This window comes from Solanum verrucosum, unplaced genomic scaffold (genome assembly GCF_900185275.1).
Source record: "Solanum verrucosum unplaced genomic scaffold, falcon-dt-bn FXZP01000183.1, whole genome shotgun sequence".
Taxonomy (NCBI): Eukaryota; Viridiplantae; Streptophyta; class Magnoliopsida; order Solanales; family Solanaceae; genus Solanum; species Solanum verrucosum.
Genome location: NW_026020430.1, coordinates 5,202,527 through 5,222,464, shown reverse-complemented (window position 1 = coordinate 5,222,464; position 19,938 = coordinate 5,202,527). Strand labels below are relative to the sequence as shown.

The following is a 19,938-nucleotide window of genomic DNA, read 5'->3' as shown; positions in this document are numbered from 1 at the left end:
CTCATCTCTAACTTTTCTTATTGCATCCAAGAGCTTTGGTGTTGTCTTTTCGAACTGCATCATAAAATTGTGAAAAGCTATAGATGTGATAAGTGTTTCCTTACGCATAACTGGTTCCAAAGGTATAGTATCTTCATCAACATTGCTTTTTCCGATGGTATCCACAATTTCTTCTAAGCTCTAGACCTCTGAACATGTATCACTTTCACCCAGATAATCCAACGGGTTATTGACATCCATTTTATTGTGATAAGCGAGATCATTAATCATGACTTCAAGTTCATGAATGATGTTTTCACAAGTGGGTTAATTCAAATTCTTTGAGATTATATCTCCCAAACGAATTTTACAGTGTCGAAAATAATTTGCTATTGTCTCTTGCTAAACATTTGTTGTCCAAGCAGGGATTGCAAAATTGATAAGCAAAACTTGTCTACCATGTTGGGTGGCAAGAAAAACAATTCAACATTTTGTAGTCCTTCAATATTTCTATTATGAGCTGGACAATTATCTACCATAAGCAAAACTCGTCTACCATAACGAATATATTCATCAAAAAGCACACTTGTCATCCATGGTCTTTTGTTTGCACGATAGTGACAATTCAATAAATATGATACATAAATTAGTAAAATACAATGATTTTGATGTATTTGTTGTACTTTATATATATAAATTTTTTATGCGAAATCAATAAATATGATACATAAATTAGTAAGATATAATGATTTTGATATAATCAAAATTAACCTTCATTAAATCTCAAATCATTCTTTACATTAATAAATAATAATTTATCAATTAAATAATATCTCTATAAAATAATAAAATTTCATAATCCCACCTATATTAATTTATAGAGATTTTACTGTAATTATCGATGCATAAAAGAAGAAAATAAAAATTAAAACACGTGGTTAGAACCTAGACCAATTTTGTCTACAAGTTATTGTCCATTCATTTTCTCTGGAATTGATAAATATTTCTATTATCTTTGAAAAAATTAAATGTGTTAATTATTTTTTATCGGATAAAAATAAAAATGTTAATGAGTTTATAGGTTAGATAAACGCGCATGGAGCTGTGATTCAAAGTTGTAACCTGAATTCAAGAGATTCATGTTATGTTTTAATTGTCCTTCGTTAATTTTTTGGTAAAAAATAAATAGATTGAGACTCTTTTATCCGTTAATTCAATATTTTTAATTGCACTTTTTTATTTGGTTACTGTATGAAGGAGTACTGTAATAAATCTAGAAAATGTGAATGGTCTCTACTTATATGGTTGATATAAATATCGAAATAGTTACTGACTTAAATTAATTTAGTTTTGATTCTGTTTTTTTTTTTTGAAAAAAAAATACTTCAATTATTTGATTCGAATTCCTGGATCCGGCTACAATGATACTTTATTATCAAAGTTTAAACATACGATCAAATGATAATTTTTTTGCTTTTATCTAATTTCTCAAATAAAGAGAAAAAAAAGGGACTAATTTCTCAGTTTTTCTCTTGTTATGTATTTCACCGGCCATTTAAACCACTTTTTACTTAATTGTGGTTTATTCTTATTGTTCTTATAATTGATATAATTCATAAATATTGAATTAAAAAACCGAATCAAAGTTGAAAAAATTAAATCAAATCAACTTAATTCAATATTCAATACACCATATTAAAATATAATTTTTCCTTTTAAAAAATTGAACACCTACTTTTATTTGCTAGTATGCTAAAATTTAATCGCACCCATTTATAACCTTGATGGCTTAGACAGATGGAATGTACAATTGACTTATTAACAGAAAATGGTCTTTAATATAGTGGGGTTGCTTTATAATGTACTAGGAAGACATATAAAGGAAAAAAAATTAAAACATCTTTTATACATTAATTACAATTTTTGGTCATATTTTTCACTTATTGGCTATTAGTTAGTAGGCTGGCAGCCACAATTTAATTATTTCTATAATAATTTGATTTATTACTTTTATTCCAACAAGTTTAAGAATTTTATTTAATATTAAAAATAATTTATATTTTATTTGAAATTTTAATAATTTTTTAGTGCTCTGCTTAGGAGTGTCCCATGAACGAACTCATCGAATCAAACAAATTCAAATGAAGAAAGGAATTGGACTAAAATCCGCTCGATAGAGATTGAGTTATGATTCGCCTATTTATTTATTTATTTATTTCTTTGAAATGGTCCATACTCAGGTCTATCATTGATTTGTGATCTGTACCTACATTATCTACTAGCGACGTGTGTGGACACAACATTTTTGCACATGTCGAAATTCCTCGTGTGTATTTCTCCCAGCTTGAAAATCTAACCCACCACTGAATAAAATTTTAATTTATTTATTGAAATTTGATTTTACACAAAGTTTAAAAAATATTTTATAATTTTATAATAACAACAACAATAACGAAATCTACTAATAGGATATCAAAAATATGTAGAGTATATCAAAATAATTTTTCATTTATTGTTTTAAATATGCATGTGTAATGTTAGAATTAAAAAATTATATATAAAAAAGAAGAGGATATATTTTTTAAAATTAATCCAATGTAAAGAAGATAAATTGATATGGAGAATTAATATGTAAACATATATTTTATATTAAACTAAAATAAGTTCTTACTTAATAGATAAAGGATTTTGGACATAATAATTGGATGATGTTTGATTAAGCTTATGAGTAGATAATTTATATTTTTTATTTTGTTTATGCATTTGGAAAATATGCGAAGTGTTTATAAGTCAAAAACTAATTAAAAGTTAAACAATATATTTATTTATTTTTACTAAACACATCAAGTTTTTATTGTTGGCTTAAACATTTTGATTTAAATAAGTAAATAGTACACATGCAATTAATCCTTTGCCTCATTTATTTGTTATCTTCTTCAACTTTCATTATCTACTGAACATTTCAAAATTAAGCAAATTTTGTAGCTCTAGAGATTTAATGTTTTACTGTATTTAACGTAGAATTCTATGAGACAAGTTTAATTCATTATTCGAACTTTAATATTATTAAGATTTCTTGAAGACTATTTTTTCCTAAATTCGAATTGATCCTTATAAAAAGAGATTACTTTTTTAAATAATCATATTGAATATTTCATAAAATCTTAGATACTCACAAAAGACATCTCAGTGTTAAGCAAAATGTTAGATTGATGGTCATGGACTCATGGCGATAAAATTTATGCTCACGAATATTTCTCACAAAATTACAAAATTTGTTGAAAACAATAGTAATAAAATAATAAGATTTATTAAAATTCTAAAAATAACAAAGGAATATACTTTGGATTGAAACATTTTGTCAGAAAAAGTACAGTAATACCATTGGTGGAGTACTATAAACCAATATAGCGTTGCCATTTGTGCGGTAGATATTAATTAAGTACTATTCTAGCTGTCTCAAATGATTTACCTTGATTATAATGTCAAATTATGTCATATTAGAAATTTAAAATAAATTTAATTATTTTTCACATTTTAGTAGTAATAATAATTATTCTTGAATATTATAAATACCTCAATTATAAAAAAATGACACATAAATATAGCAAATATGTATTTAAAAGGGCGTGTAAGACAGAAACACAACAAATAATTTGAGATGAATAGAGTAGAAAAGAAAACTTCATTTATATCCTTCAACTTTGATTATACTAACAATAAACGCATAAATCTTATGTAATAATTCAGGTGAAATATACATGATTTGTATCAGTGTTTTCAAAAATATTTTTGGGGAGAGTCTCGGGGAGGAGCGTACCAAAAATTCTTCGGGGCGTAAATTAAAGAAGTAAATTCATAAGGCGCCAGTTCTAAAATTTGAGGCGTAAGCCTTGAGCATAAAAACGTAAGTCCTGGGCATAAAAACGTAGGCCCGAGCGTTTTTAATTTATTTTTTATATCTTTTTTGCTTTAAATTATAGTTTTTATTATTGGTGTAATGATATTTCTCAAATATTAATTATAATACTTTTTTTCTTCATTATTGATTATTAATACTTATCTAAAAAAATCATAATATAATTTCTATATATTATAGGTTATTTATAAAAAATTATTTGTAAAATCATTGAAAGGTTTACTATTAGTAATAAAACTATAAAATTGAATATAAATAAGATTATGCCCCCTAGATCCATGAGACTTACGCCCTGTGTCTCGAGGCTTACGTCTCGCCCCGTACTGTACAAAACGTCTCGCCTTACGCCCCTACCTCTTTAAACATTGATTTGTATTATATCATGGCAATTGACAGTTATTGACCCTAACTTGTCCCGCTTTCCATTACCCTACATGTACATTGTTTGTAATTTCTTGTAACCAAATTTTTGTACCACTCATTTAATATATTTTCTCCGTCTTATGTTATTTATCTAGATTACTACAAATATTTATTTCAAATTACTTAGGTATTAATTTATAAGATCAAGGAGAAATTAAAAAAAACTTGCCACTTTTTGAAAAGTATATATAAATATTGTAAAGCTAAAAAAAAATCTTCATTATTAATCTTGATATTAATGGATAAAACTCATAAATATAAAATGTATTAAAAGATAAATTAGTAAAAAAAGAATTATTTAAAATTTCTTAATAACGTGTAAAAATAAATGAGTGTTGCATGGTGAAATTTAGCAAGTTGCCGAAAATTAACACCATCTATCCGAGCAAGAGTCATTATGCTTATTGGATAACTCTTGTTGTTCCCCTATAGCTCAGTGGTAAGCAGGTAGAGGCGATCGATTGGTCATAGCCTCATAGGTTCGAATTCTATTCGAAAAGATTTGATTAAATTCTATTAATTCTTTAGCTCAGAATAAAAAGACTCACATTGTCCCGTAAGAGTAGATAATCCATTCCTTATTTTTGTTTAATAATATAGGACAGAAAAAGTACTAGACACAAGTGATATGGTGTATACCAACTTATAGTTATAACAAATGTCTATTATAACACATTAAATTACACAGATAATAAAAATATTTTAATAGGATATGAATGTATATATATAACATGAAATTCATTAAACTTTTGTAGTGTAAATTATTGTGGTTCATATTTCATCGTCTGGGCTCACAAAATGGGACCACGATCCACAAATATGGGAAATCATTGTACTCAATAATTCATATATTAACACTAGTTAAATAACACAGTCCTCAGCTTTCTCATTAATAATAGTTACTATGATTATTAGTGTCTGATGTCTCTAAGGGCCTGTTTGGAAAGTCCACCCTAATAATTGAATTTGGTATAATTACATTTAGGGGTGTGCATCGGTCAGTTCGGTTTGATTTTATGTATTATTGGTTCGGTTTATCGGTTTTCGATTTTTAAATATGTTAAATCAATAAGATATTTTTTATTGGTTTTCGGTTTATTGGTTTTGGTCCTTAACGGTTCGATTTTCGGTTTAACCAATAAGAAAATACGTATAAAACAAATATATGACTTTCCTAATAAATTTGATGCGAAACTACAATAATGTAACTTTACAAATGCTCATAAAATAGAAACAATAATAACAAACATGAAAAGAACTATACAAGTGTAACACAAAGAGAAATTAAGATTAGGGTTCTTTAGATTTTAACATTTTGTATAATGTGAAATTGTGAACTTAAAGTCATTGTGAAGTGTGAATTGAAGGCTAAAGGACAAAGACAGTAACTAGTAAGATATTGAGATTAATATATAATATTTATGTACAAGTAAAAGTAGTAAATTACTAGTCTTAATGGGTTATAGGTTTACCCAATAACCCAGTATTAAAAACCAATACCAAACCGATAACCCTACAATTTTTTTTTATAAAACCATTTAAAAACCGTTAACCCAGTACCCCAATAACAGTAAACAAATAACACTTTTATTGGTTCGATTTATCGGTCGGTTCGGTTTTTGCACACCCCTAATTACATTGTCTGTCTTGTTTGGTTGGACATGTAATTACTTGATAAACAGATATTGGTGTAATTGGCAGAGTGTAATTACACTCTTCAATTCACAAGGCTAGATTGTGAATTAATGGTAATTACATGGTGTAATTACAAGCTTATTACTTTTTAATTTCTTTCTTTTATTTTTGTTTTAATTTTTTATTTTTATTATTTAAAATTGTTTTTTATTTTCATGATTCTAATATTTTCTAATTTTTTTCATATTATCTATATTTCATTTCCTTCTTATTCTCAACTTTTACTTCTTGTGATTCCATGCTATTGACTCAATATTTTACATTACAAGCTATTTTTCTAAGTTAGACTTGATATATTATCTTTTTGTCAAATGTTTTATAATTTTATGATATTATATTTATAATATTAATCTTTTTGTCAAACATGCATTCCATGATGTTCATAGAAATTATGTACTTTTAGTTTTTATGATTAATTTAATTAAAATATACTAAATTGAAAAATATAAATCAATTATTTTTATAATATTAGTTAAGAACGTATGTTTATTAATTAATAATTTTCAAGAGACAATATATATCTTAAATATTTAATTTAATATTATTTATAAAGTCTCTTATTTATCTAATATAAAATTTTAATTTTAAATAATTAATTTTAATTTTTAAAATTCAATATAAGCTTATGATTACACTTGTACAATCAAACAGTACACTTGTAATTACATCGTGGCAAACAAACTTATCAGCGTAATTATTAAGCTGATAATTACTACCCTAGTAATTACTTCAATTCCAATTATCTGATGGCTTTCCAAATAGACCCTAAAAGTATTTCTCTTCATGTAAGTCTCTAAAAAAAAATGCTAATGGATGTGTGATAATTATTCAATACTCAGCATATTTATTCTTGATACAAATATAATAGCATTGAAAGCGCAGAGTATGCATAATTTAAGTTTCAATTTATTCTTTATTCATAGATTGATCAAAATAATATAGACTAAATATTTAATTCATTCATAGTAATGGAAACAAGTCATTTCTCGACTAGTAGTTGCAAGAAATCACTACAACGATAAGTAGTGTTCATAAATACTTAATTTCAAGTTATTCATTAAAATAATTAATACTAACAAGGGATTTAGGGGCAAATTCGAAATCAGAATTTGAAACTTTGAAGAATCGTTACGTTTTTTTTTAAATCAAAAGCTTTGATTTGAGACTTAATAATTAAACCTTTAAAGCGAAATGAAGCTCAATCCTAATCGAACCATGGACAAAAATTATGAGTCCCAATCAGATTTTGTTGTAAAATCTCACTAAATTCATATAGGTGGACCAATGAAATATTATTATTTTGTAGCTATATTACTTAATTGATAAATTAAATAAGTGTTTCGACACTGCAAAATTCGTCTGGGGATCAATTATCAAAGAATTTGTTTGAATTAACCAACCTACGAAAACGTCATTCATAAACTTGAGGTCATGATTAATGATCTCGATTACCGCAATAAAATAGTCAATAATAACATGTTGGATTACCCCGATGAAAATGATAAACGTTCAGAGATCTAGAACTTAGAAGAAATTGTGGATACCATCGAGAAAAATAATATTGATGATAAAGTTGGAGATGATACAATATCTTTAGAACTAATTACGCGTAAGGAAACACTTATTGCATCTAGTACTCTTCACAGTTTTATGGTGCAGTTCGAAAAGACAATCCCAGAACTTTTGAATGCAATAAAAAAAGTTAGACAACACACAATATAATTATATTTGACTAAATTGTCTTATATATATATTTATACTTTTAAAGAATTATTAATTTATTATATTAATGGGATCATATATTTATATAGGTCTTCTCAAAATATATTATCTTATTATCTTATCGAAATGAATAATTTTTTCTGCTGACCCAAGTTGAGATCGCAGAAAAATATTATCTTAAAAAATTATTAATTAACTGAGTATTAATTTAATAAATTTTTACTGTATATTAAAATAAGGAAAGTGCTAAGGCAAGAAAAATTTGGCCAGAATTTGGCCAAAAAAAAAAAAAAACTATAATTTTTTTTAATTTTAAAATAAATTAATTTTTTTTCATTTTTTAGTTAAAATGTATTAAAGTTAAAAGGGTAAAAAGATGGTTGAATCCAATATTTTGTTTAAACGTACAATTTCACTAATATGGACTGAGTAGTATTAATACCAACAGAGCATCCTCGCATTATGCTATATCAGCTTCAAGTTCCAAGTGAAAAGACAAACACAGAAATCAAAACAAGAAACAGAGCAAGTATATAGAGAGAGAGAGAGAAAGAAAAAATGGGGAGATCTCCTTGCTGTGAGAAATTGGGGTTGAAAAGAGGTCCATGGAGCAAAGAAGAAGATGATTTACTCATCAATTACATTAAAAAAAATGGTCATCCTAATTGGCGTGCACTTCCCAAACTTGCAGGTACTACTAATTTTAGTCTGCATTATTCGCTTTCGTTCATCAGACGAGGACGAAAGCCAATAATGCAATGTTACTCATAATGTTTAAATCTTGAATTTCTCCAACACTATGTTATTTTCAGGTCTATTAAGGTGCGGAAAAAGTTGCAGGCTTCGATGGACTAATTACTTGAGACCTGATATTAAGAGAGGCAATTTTACTCATCAAGAAGAAGATACCATTATCAAGTTGCATCAAGTTCTTGGAAACAGGTTTTTTTTTTTTTACTAAGTTAGATTTGTGCTCCATTCAGAAAAATACTCCCTTTTCGTATTTAAAACTCAAAATCTGAGACATTTAATTAAGAGTGCTTAGCTGTTTTATCCGCCACCGTTTTCTTTGGTGGTGTAAAGGAAAGTAGACAAAAGGATGGAAATAATAGTGGATGTGGGTCATTCAGGATTTAGGAGTTAATTTCTAGCTAGCTTAGACTATGAATAATAATTGGTCATAATAAATTCTAAATATGTATTCTTAAACTTATTGGATTTTTGAGATAATAAATACTATAATGTTTTAATATAATGGGTCGATGAAAATGTTTGATTTTGACATGATTTTTTAAAAAAATTGTTACAGTTGGTCTGCTATTGCAGCAAGATTATCCGGAAGAACAGATAATGAAATAAAAAACATTTGGCATACACGTCTGAAGAAAAAAATGAATGAATCTCAGCCTCAAGAAGTTTCAGATATACAATCGGAGCCCGAAAATTCAAATGTGGACATACATTTGGAGGAGGCCAACAATTCTAAGGATAATAATTCCGAAATATCGAGTCCTAAAATAAACACCGAGATTCAGCAACAACCAAGTTCATCATCGTCAACATCATCATCAAGTGAATATTCACATTCAAACACAATTCCAACGAGTTCTGAATCGAGAAATCAAATAATGTCGGATAATTTGTTAGAAGTTGATGACGATATTTGGTCCGAGGTAGTATGGGCACCGGTCGATGACAATTATCTTGATTTGTCATTAATGGAGGATAATTACCAGATTAATTGTAGCTTTAATGATAATTGGTTTTGGGATGATCTTTTTACAAGATCTAATGAGTTGATGTTAGAATTGCCTGAATTATGAGCAAAAAGAAAAAGAAAAAAAATGTTTTGAGTTTTTTTTCCCTCGTTTTTTCCTGTGTAGAATAATTAAGAGTGTGAAAGCTAATTTTTTAAAAAAAAATAAGTTAATGGCCGACAGATTAGTGATAATAAATCATTATTAGTTGGATGATTGATGAAATTTCGATGATATTACTTGCACAAAATCTATTGTACATTTTTAATATATTAATACTGTTGATTATAATATTCCTGATGTGCTCACTATTTTATTTTAATGTAAGCAACTATATAATAATTTGTTTAAAAAAAAGGAAAGAAGAAAAGAAGTAAATTATTGTAGAAATTTACATATATAAAGTTTACAAATCTTTTTATTTTTTAATAATTTTATTTTCATGTAATCTATAAAAAAATTACAAGTTGTATATTAATTAAACTTAGAAACTTCCGGGATTTTTAGAGACAAAATATGTCTAGATTTTCTCCTCTCTATTGCCTTCCTAATTGTTTCATATTAAATAATCTTCTTATTAGTACTAATAATAATTATTAAAAGTCAAATTACGCCAAACATAACTTAGAGGGTGTCTGGATTGGCTTAAAAGTTTGTTAAACTTACTTTTAGGCCAGTCTTTTAGTTTTGGAAGTGTTTGACAAATATAAAAATAGCTTAAAATAAATAAAAAATAACTTAAAACAAGTTAGGAAGATTTTAGCAAGATAAAAATAACTTAAAATAAGTTTTAAAATGACTTAAAATAAGTCAAAAATAAAAAATAGTGTCCCCTACTTTTTATTTTCTGACTTAAAAATTAATTATGTTTTATTTTTTATTTTTAACTTAAAAGCTATTTTTTTTAACCAATCCAAACGAACTCTTACAGTAACATGTGAAATAGTTATTACCAAGAAAATCTCTTTTTATTTTAAATATATTTTGTTGAATCAACGTGTCACATGAATCACGACGATGTAAATTTATTACCATTTAAAAATCGCACAATTCAACTGTACGTTATATAATAATCATAAAAATAGGATTCTAACATTTGAACAATCTCTTTATAGCTTTTCTTCAATAATCATACAATTCAATTAAATTTGATTTCGCACTTTATTAATTTTTTTCTTTTTTTCTGAGATACTACTTTCAAAATCATTATTTTTCAATTTTTTTCAAGCTTGAACTTAAAACTTAATTCATGTTGATGGACTACTTAAAGAGTTAAACTTAGGTGCAAATATTTTTTAATGTTCTTTTACACTACACATTAAGCGCGTAACTAATAATTTCAATTAAATTAAATGTCTCCACAGTACATTCATTGAATAGTAAATTTTAGCTTTTAATGCTTAGTACCAATTGCATTTATTATTCGAGAAATATGTACAAACAAACAAAAAATCATTTAATTAGGAGATCAAACCATTTTGTAAATTTTTGGACATGTAAAACGTGTGATTGAAATTTTAACCATATCTACCCACGAGAAATTGACGAATTTGACTTCCAATTTAAGTACAATTGCAATTAAATACAAAAGGTTAAATAAAACTCGTAAATTTTTTTATTTTATATATTTGACTTTATAAATATATAAAGTGCACATTTTATTTTCCTTCAAAATGCAGATTGGGAGTGTCTAATTAATATGAATAATTTATCATTCATGTATTTAGGTGTTCAACTGAAACACATTATTTGTGTCGAATGTTTGAATGAAAATAAATAGCAAATTTAAAGGGTTGTAAAATTGACAAGTTATCCATTTATGACTTAACATACCTTTTTAAAAAACAATAAAATAAAAGACTACTTTTATAATATCACCTCTATTAATTAAATAAATAGATTGTCTCAATGTTGGAAAATAAATAAGGATATATATTAATTTTTAAACTTAACAAAATATTATAAGAATATCTATTTTAATATAAAAACAAATAAATAAAAGTAGACAAAAAAGTACATAAAGGAAAAATCCTTTTGGCCAGAATTTGACCAGAATGATATTTCATTCTAATTTTTTTTTCCGTATTTTAACTATGTTATTTTACCATTTAAAATATTTTTATCCTTTTAATTTAATACCGTTTAATTAAAACTGGAAAAAAGATTAGCTTATTTTAAAATTAAAAAAATATTGTAATTTTTTAAAATTTCTGGCCATTTAGCATTATCCATATCTAAATACTCTCTGTCTCTAATTACTTATCAACTTTTGAATTGACACACCTATTAAAAAAAAATAATGATTTGACATAGTGAGTTTACTATTTTATCCCTATTAATTATGAAGTGGGTGAATTAAAAATTTAAGATTTTCAAAAAGTTTTAGCTTTTAAAAAAATAATTACTAATAAAGTGGATAATAAGAATTTTTTTTATCTTTTTTTAATTTATCTAAATAAAAAAGGAAAAAATAAATAAATGGTGACAGAAGGAGTAACAAATTTTTTTTAAAAAAATTAATTCCTTTTTAGTTATGACATGCAACAAACTTTCCAGTTGGCTGATAAAGTAAATATACATACACAGCAAAAGTAGAAAAAAAAATGGCGTTATGCAATTAATTTGGTGTAGTGAAACTGACTATACATCTTTTTTTTGTTTAATTCGATATTGAATTTCATTAAAAGAAAAAATTTCTACCAAAAATATATCGATATTCAGAACTCATATTTTAGATCTATAATTAAGGAAAAAAAAAAATCATCCCCATACTACCTCCTTTGACGGTGAATCTGCGACTATACATCTTTATTTTTAGTATAGCCACGTGAGGGGTGTCGAACGAAATCCCTTCGTCAGAATATTACACTGTATAGCTAAAGTAAAAATATTTTTTATGTATATACATTACATTGGCACTTCTTAAATTTTATGCGATTTTATTTTTTTATATTTTGATACCCCTTAATCAAAATTTTGATTCTGCCACTATATATAATGTATACCTTCACATACTTTATATATTTTGTGAGTTGGAGAAAAATTACACTCAAATTATAATTTGATCCAAAACAATTTTAAGAACCTAAAAACTTGATTAAACTTCACAAACAAATAATGTTTTAATTAAAGGATAATTTTGAACCTTGGTCACTTCATTATCAAAAGACTCCTTCCGTTCTTTTTTATATGTCCTATTTTTAGATTTCACGTGCATTAAGAAACTAAGTTTACAATTTTACCTTTATTTAATATAAGTCAATTTTTCAATGAATGATAAACAAATTCATTTTTTATTTTTAATTTGTTTGTTGAAATTTCTTTTCAAAATCAAATTTTAGAGAGTAATGCAATGGTGAGAGTAATTAATCAATATATGAAATAATTACAATGAACATTAATTACTTATTAATTTTTCTAGGTTGGTCAAATATTTATTTTCAAGGCTAATTAACTATCAACAGTATAATAGGAAGAATATTGCAATTTATGCATTAATTTTATGAAATGACAAGTATTTCATCTGTCCCTAATTACTTGTTCACTTTTGAATTGGTACACGTATTAAGAAAAAAACAATGATTGACATAAGTGAGTTTACTATTTTACCTCAATTAATTATGAAGTGCATGAATTAAAAATTTTAGATTTTCAAGAAGTTCTATTTTTTTAAAAATTAATTAATTAAGGATATAATAGATAAAAAATGTTTTGCCCTTTCTTGATTTGGTAAAATAGATAAATATAAAAGGGAAATTAAACAAATAATTGGGGACAAAAACATATTATGGACCAGTTATATATGACATATAAAAAAGAACAATAATTTATTTTAGATGGCGTCGATGGGAAATGGACCTATATTAATTACTGATATATGCACGTGGTCCACTTCTCGATTTAAAAATAATAATAAAATACAGCAATAATTGAGGTGATCAGATTTTGATGGCATGTATTACTCCCTCGGTTTCTTTTTATATATTATCTTTATTATAAATAATTAGTTCATAATATTTATTATTTTATAAAATTAATACATAGATTATAATATTCTTTTTATTTATCCTCGTGAGTTATTAGCTTTGAAAAATACATTTGATCAATATAGAAAAATTAAGTAAATAATTCATGTTCATTAGTCAAATTAATTAATCAAAATAAATTAATTCATATTCATTAATTGAAAAATTGACTTTAAAATAAATAAATAAATAAGGATAAAATAGAAAACTTACATAATTTCTTAATATACGTAAAATCTAAATTAATGACATATAAATAAAAACGGAGGGAGTACTATTAATACCTAGTGCTATGTGGTATATGTGATTTTAATTTGCATATAATTTACCGTAAATCCAATACAAATATTGTGATTCTGCTTTGCCTACAATATATGGTATCAACTTTGTTTTAAACAAGATATTATTGTACTAATACAAAATATAATATCTATCTAATACGATGTTTTGTCCTCTTCTGATTTGATATGTGATTGGACCCAAAGAAGAGACAGAAACAGACACTGGGAAGACAGAGACACGATTTATTTTTTCGTACTATATAAACATTCTATTCTTTTAACTTGATTTCAGTTTTTAATTTTGAATATTTAAATTTGTATAAAGTTAAATAAATAAAACAATGCATCTTAAGAATATTATGTCACTCAGGACTCACGTGACATCAAACTTAAGTGTTTATTTGTACAAATCAAAATTAAAACATATAAATATAAAATAAGATCAAGTTAAATGACTTATAAATATATTATATCTTTTTTGATTATTTTTTCTCTAATATTCGATATTCATATTAAAATTTAAAGTAATTCGAATTTACACAAAATATGACTCATTAGGAGAAACACAATTTCTAGTAAAAAGGAAAATTTGAGATCAAAATTTATAATTAAAGATTCGGTGTATCAAGTGGATACTCCTTTGTTGTTGACAGAAAGCCTCGCATGAATCACGTGTGTACTCTCAAACTCAAGTAGGCACCATCTGCCAACTTATTGACCTACTGATTTGTCTAATCATTTAAAAGCAATTGAATTATTAAGATATTATTTATTAATTTAATTGTTGAATCTTCAAGATTATTATTAGAATATTATTATTCTTACCTTTTATTTGAATTTTTTAAATGATGAATTCAAGAAATATTAATTGTTTTTGAATTATTTCTAAAGATTAATTTGACAATAATTAATAAGGACAAAAATAAAAAGTAGTATCTAATATATATTTTAATTTCTTTTCTTTAAGGGTGTGAAACACCCTAAAAATTCAATTATTTTGAAACGGAGAAAGTAGTGTTTTATTTTTTAAACTAAAAAGAGTCAGGAAGTGAAAATGAAAAGTACTCCCTTAGTTTTAATTTTAACAATATAGGTAAATTCACGAGCGAAGTCTGGAAAATATGGTATATACGTAGTTATTGAATTTTATATGATAAGGAATTCTTTTATATAGATTTTTGATTCAAGTGAAATATATACATCTAAATTTATAAGTAAAGTTTGAATAAGATAATATGTACATATTTATAAGATAAATAGATTATTTTAAATAAATTTTCGATTCAAATAAAACATATAAGACAAATACATTAATGAAGACTATTTTAATGTATGTAAATATATTTAATTGGAAATGAAATTTGAGGAAAAAAATAATTTTATTGCTCAATGGACCACACTATGTGTGGTTGTTTTGTATATTTCTATTTGTCGTGTTCCATGACATTGGAACAAGTGTCAATTCATCCTGTGATACAAATTATATCGAAAGAGATTGCAGTAAATTTCGAGCTATTTAATTTGATTAGAATTTTATCCAAAAAATAAATTCCAAAAATGTCTTTGAATTTGTTTGGCCATAAATTTTGGAAGCATTATTTTGGCAAAATTTGTATGGCAATAGAAGTTGTTTAGTTTTAGGAAAAAAATTTGACGAAAAATTCAAACTCCGTTAAACTTTTTTTTGGGGCCAAAATATAGTATTGATTGATATCTTTTTAAATTTTAAAATTTATCCCAAAATTTCATATTTTATATTTTAAAAAATCTATTTATTTACTCACCCAACTAATTTTTATCTACCTTTTTGGTTATTTGGTCTGAAAACATATGCTCCGCGTGAAAGATTGTGTGTAGAGTGTGAGAAAATTATATTAAAAAAATCACTAGTTATTATTATTGTTCGTATTATTTTCTTCAATGATAGATCTCCATAACTAATTGTAATTTGATGAATTGTAGTAATTAGTAATTGTATTATTAATTTTTTTTTATTGAATATCATGTTATAATTTTAAAATAATATATTACCTGATTTATTATAAATGATAAAATTATGCCAAACTTATCGGTATATCTTTTTTTATTTATAACTTTTTGAACTTATGAATATAAGCTATGCTTCATGTTTTTTCCAAAAAATAAAATATAAAAAAAATGAAGAAGGAGTGAGATATGTTTTCAAAAACCATGATCAAATATATTTTTTGAAACTTCAATTAAAACTTTACTCAAATCTAATTTCTCAAAAATATGTGAAAACTTATAACAAAATGCTAGCTTTATAGTATCGATCTTTAAAAAAATAAAAAATAAAAATAGTATCGATCTTTAAAGTTTGAAGAATAATTGTTTTGATAGAGAACATTTTTCTATAATAAAATGATTGTCCTCATTTGTAACCAGGGCAATGAAATCAACATATTAACAGGAAAATTCAATCGCCATTAGAGTTTTCCACGTTCACTCAGATTCCAGTAACCAATCACATGTCTACGCTAAGCACCAGTCGTTGTAGTGGTTTGTTTTGTGTCTGGTATCCAGATTAGCAAACTAGAAAAAAGAAAAGAATCATCTGAGCTCACATAACTCACTGTGTGTCATTAAGAAATTTAATTTAATCCATTCAAGTATCCGATGTTGTAAATCAATTCCTTCCAAGATAAAAGGGATTAACAATTAAAGAAGTAGCGGTACCTCAAATTTCGATATTTTCAACGAACTCAAAAAGACAACAAAAAGATCACACACACAGACACAATGATCATTTTTTTTTTTGAAAGAAATATATGTAAAAAAAAAGGAAGAATTCGATTTCCAAAAACGAGATCAAGCCTCTCTATTTATAGCCAACAAAGAATAATATAAAAAGATGTTAATTGTGCCTTATCGTAAAGATCACAATTCCTTGGAAAAGAGACAACTCCCTTTGGAAAAGACACAACCCTTTAGAAAAGACACAACCTTCATAAGTGTCACAAGCCTTCGTAAAAATAGCAATCCTTCATGAGGGTCACCACCGTTCAATTTCTATTCACACCTTTAAAATCCAACCGTTTGCTCATGCAATGCAGGTTTATATGGAACGGATTGAAAACATCACATTATGCTACGTGGGGTGGGTTTCAGACTTCACGAATTTACCCAGCAACCAAAGAAAAAGAAGATAAAGACTTATTTGACGTTTATTATTTCATATACTATATAATATTATATTCAGATGTATGTGTATGAGTTGTCCTTGTTCAGGCTGAGTCTAAATAACCCACATTGTGAAGTCTATTAATCTCCCCACAAGAAAGAGAGTTATCAGTAATATATTATTTGCTCTTTTTCATAACAATGTCACTATCCTACTATTACGAGAGACGGCTCAAACAAATCAGTGGCCTAAAGTTAAAATCAAACAAAGGTCTTAATCTTAAGTTATTAATAACTTTTATATAATTGATTTCTTTTAATACTTTTTTCAATTGATAATATTACCATTCTTATTTTAAATTATCTTTCATAAGATCAGATATAGTACTTCAAATATTTTATTTTTCTTCTAATAATTCTTTCATTTTATATAAAAAAAATTACTTTTTCTACAAATAGTATTCAATATTTGTTAAAAATAGCAACTTATAACCTATTATTATTATTATAAAAAATGGACCCCTCAAATTGGGAGCCTAAGACTTTTTTCTTACACTGTTGAGCCCCCCATGCTATTATCATGACACGTGTGTATTTAAAGTTTATTCAGTAGTTTAAAATGTTATCATGAGTACATATTTATTTATTAGATTTGAAATCTATTATTTTTATATTTTTATACAGTGAATATATAAATAAAATAAAATAAGAGAACACGAATACAAGCTCAGTGATCTTGTCTTGGTCTTTCTCGCATCATATTAATAAGTTGAGAATATTATTACCTAATAGAGAAGACATATGCATGTGTTTACTCAAAATAGTGATAGTTTAAAAATTAAGATACATAGCGAGAGTTTTGAGTTTTATTTGTTTTGTTTTGGTTAGAATTGTATTGATTTGTTCTACTTTGTATTTGTTGTTTCTTATTCGATTTAAAATGAATAAATGCTAAGCGAATTGATACATGGAACTATTGCTACTTTTGATAATTAGTCAAACTATCACTATAATTGATAACTAGAGCTCAAAGTATCGCTATTTCTAAAACTTCCTCCCACTGAGTTGGATATGTTTTTGAGGTTGGATATGTGATGCAAAGTTGAGCAACTTTAACATATAACAACCATAAAAATCACATTGGTATGTTATAGTTATAGTTTGCATAATTGCGAACCATAACAAATTTTATGTTTGCTATGTAGCTTTTGATTTGTATAATTCACTAGATACATCCAATTTTATACAAATTATTCAGTTTTGTATAAATTCATTTGTACATTGTAATTTGTATAATAAGATCTGTATTTGTATAATTATAAGTGTATAAGACGAAAATATATGTATTTGTACTTGTATATACACTTTTCTCTCGCTTTATAGAAAAACAAACGCATTTTATACATTTTATACCGAAATGTATAAATTAACTAATTGTATACCGAATTAGATGACAAAAAAATGGGATGTTTGCTGCGAATTACAAATAAAATAAACTATGGCTATAACATTTAATTTGAATTAATAGTTTGCTATTTCATACAATTTTTCCTTTTTAGAGTTTTTTATAGGAAAAACTACCTATATAGACATACTATACTATCCTATATACATATTTTATCTTTACTTTAAAAATATTACATAGAGTACCACTTTTTAATAAATATACCATATATTTTAAAAAATTAAATCAGATACACAATTCCTTAAAAAATGATAGTAAATAATTATCTTAAAATTACATCTCCTTAATTAGTGGGACATTAATAATTCAAATTAATTTAATCTCTCTTCAATTCAGCCGCTTCCCTCTCCAATTCCAAAACGTTTGTATCCTATTCACACTATCCTACTCTCACCCCTTCTTCCCCACTCCCACACGTATCCCTCATTACCCCTCCTTCCTTAGTAGTTTAATACACCTTTTGCATTGTTTGAGTTTGTTATTTCTCCATTTAAAAATTTTTAGCTGATAGATTTTAGAATTTTTACATTGTTTGAGTCTGTTTTTTTTCCATTCCATTTTAATGGCTCATAATTCAAAAAATGGTATGAATCTTGTTAAGGAATTGTTAATGAACAATAAATTTCCGATAAAGAAATTTTTATTTGTTTCTTTTCATAACCATTTTGTAATGGTTGTAGGATCCGACTCTTAAGTTTAAACAAGACGCAATGGAAGCTAACCAGATACATGTATAGGTACATTTTTTTCTACTTCAATTTTTAATATATTGTTATGCTTATCAAAGATTCATGGTTTAGGACCTGTAAACTTTTTGATTTTTCCGTGTATATTGTGATTTTTTAAACATTTTTTGATTTGGAGATTTACATATCATGATGAATAATTGTCAGAAATAGTGGGGATTTGTTAAAAATTTTACAAATTAGGTTTTATATTTTTAAATTTGTTGTTTCTCAAACACTTTAATGGTTGAACATTCCCAAAATCGGATGATTCTCGTTAAATGTACTACACATTAACAATATTATACTAAATCAAACAACATTTATTTGTTCATTTCACTCATGAATTTTTCATTGAAGGGATGACTCTTCATACGCCAACATTCAAGTCGAGTTTCAAATATTACTTCCTCTACCATATTTCATGTTTGAGATACATGAATTTGAATCTGCGAGATACATGTATCTGCCGAATTTTAAAATTGAGATACGTATTTTATTTGTTTAAATTAATTGGTTGTAACTGATTTTCTTAATTAGTGGAGTCATTGAGGATTTTCAGATTTCAGAATACATGGACAATTAATTTAGAAATTTAAATTAATCAAATCACTTAATATAAGGCGGAAATCAAGTAGTGTATATATGTTTAATTAATTTTATTTTACTATTCTTTGAAATAATAAATTTCATTAATATTATTAATAAAAGACTAAAACATGTATATCTTGGTCATTTAATTTGACTAATTTCATTTTAAATTCATTAGTTTGATGTATCTATTATCAATATATGATGTATCCAAC

The 19,938-nt window shown here is 25.7% G+C and overlaps 1 protein-coding gene across 1 annotated transcript; it reads left to right on the top strand.

Moving 5' to 3' along the window:
- Positions 1 to 8,265: 8,265 nt before the first annotated feature.
- Positions 8,266 to 9,594, top strand: LOC125807828 (transcription factor MYB13-like). The gene is made up of 3 exons (XM_049487559.1): positions 8,266 to 8,429; positions 8,551 to 8,680; positions 9,048 to 9,594. Exons 1-3 carry the CDS (start codon positions 8,297 to 8,299, stop codon positions 9,559 to 9,561), a joined length of 777 nt encoding a protein of 258 aa, XP_049343516.1. The 5' UTR covers positions 8,266 to 8,296; the 3' UTR covers positions 9,562 to 9,594.
- The last annotated feature ends 10,344 nt before the right edge of the window (positions 9,595 to 19,938 follow it).

What these genes read in the sequence shown, in the direction of transcription:
- LOC125807828 (XM_049487559.1), top strand. Translation starts at nt 8,297, where the DNA reads ATGGGGAGATCTCCTTGCTGTGAGAAATTGGGGTTGAAAAGAGGTCCA. An exon ending in TGCACTTCCCAAACTTGCAG is followed by an intron (nt 8,430 to 8,550) that starts GTACTACTAATT and finishes TGTTATTTTCAG; the next exon opens with GTCTATTAAGGTGCGGAAAA. An exon ending in CATCAAGTTCTTGGAAACAG is followed by an intron (nt 8,681 to 9,047) that starts GTTTTTTTTTTT and finishes AAATTGTTACAG; the next exon opens with TTGGTCTGCTATTGCAGCAA.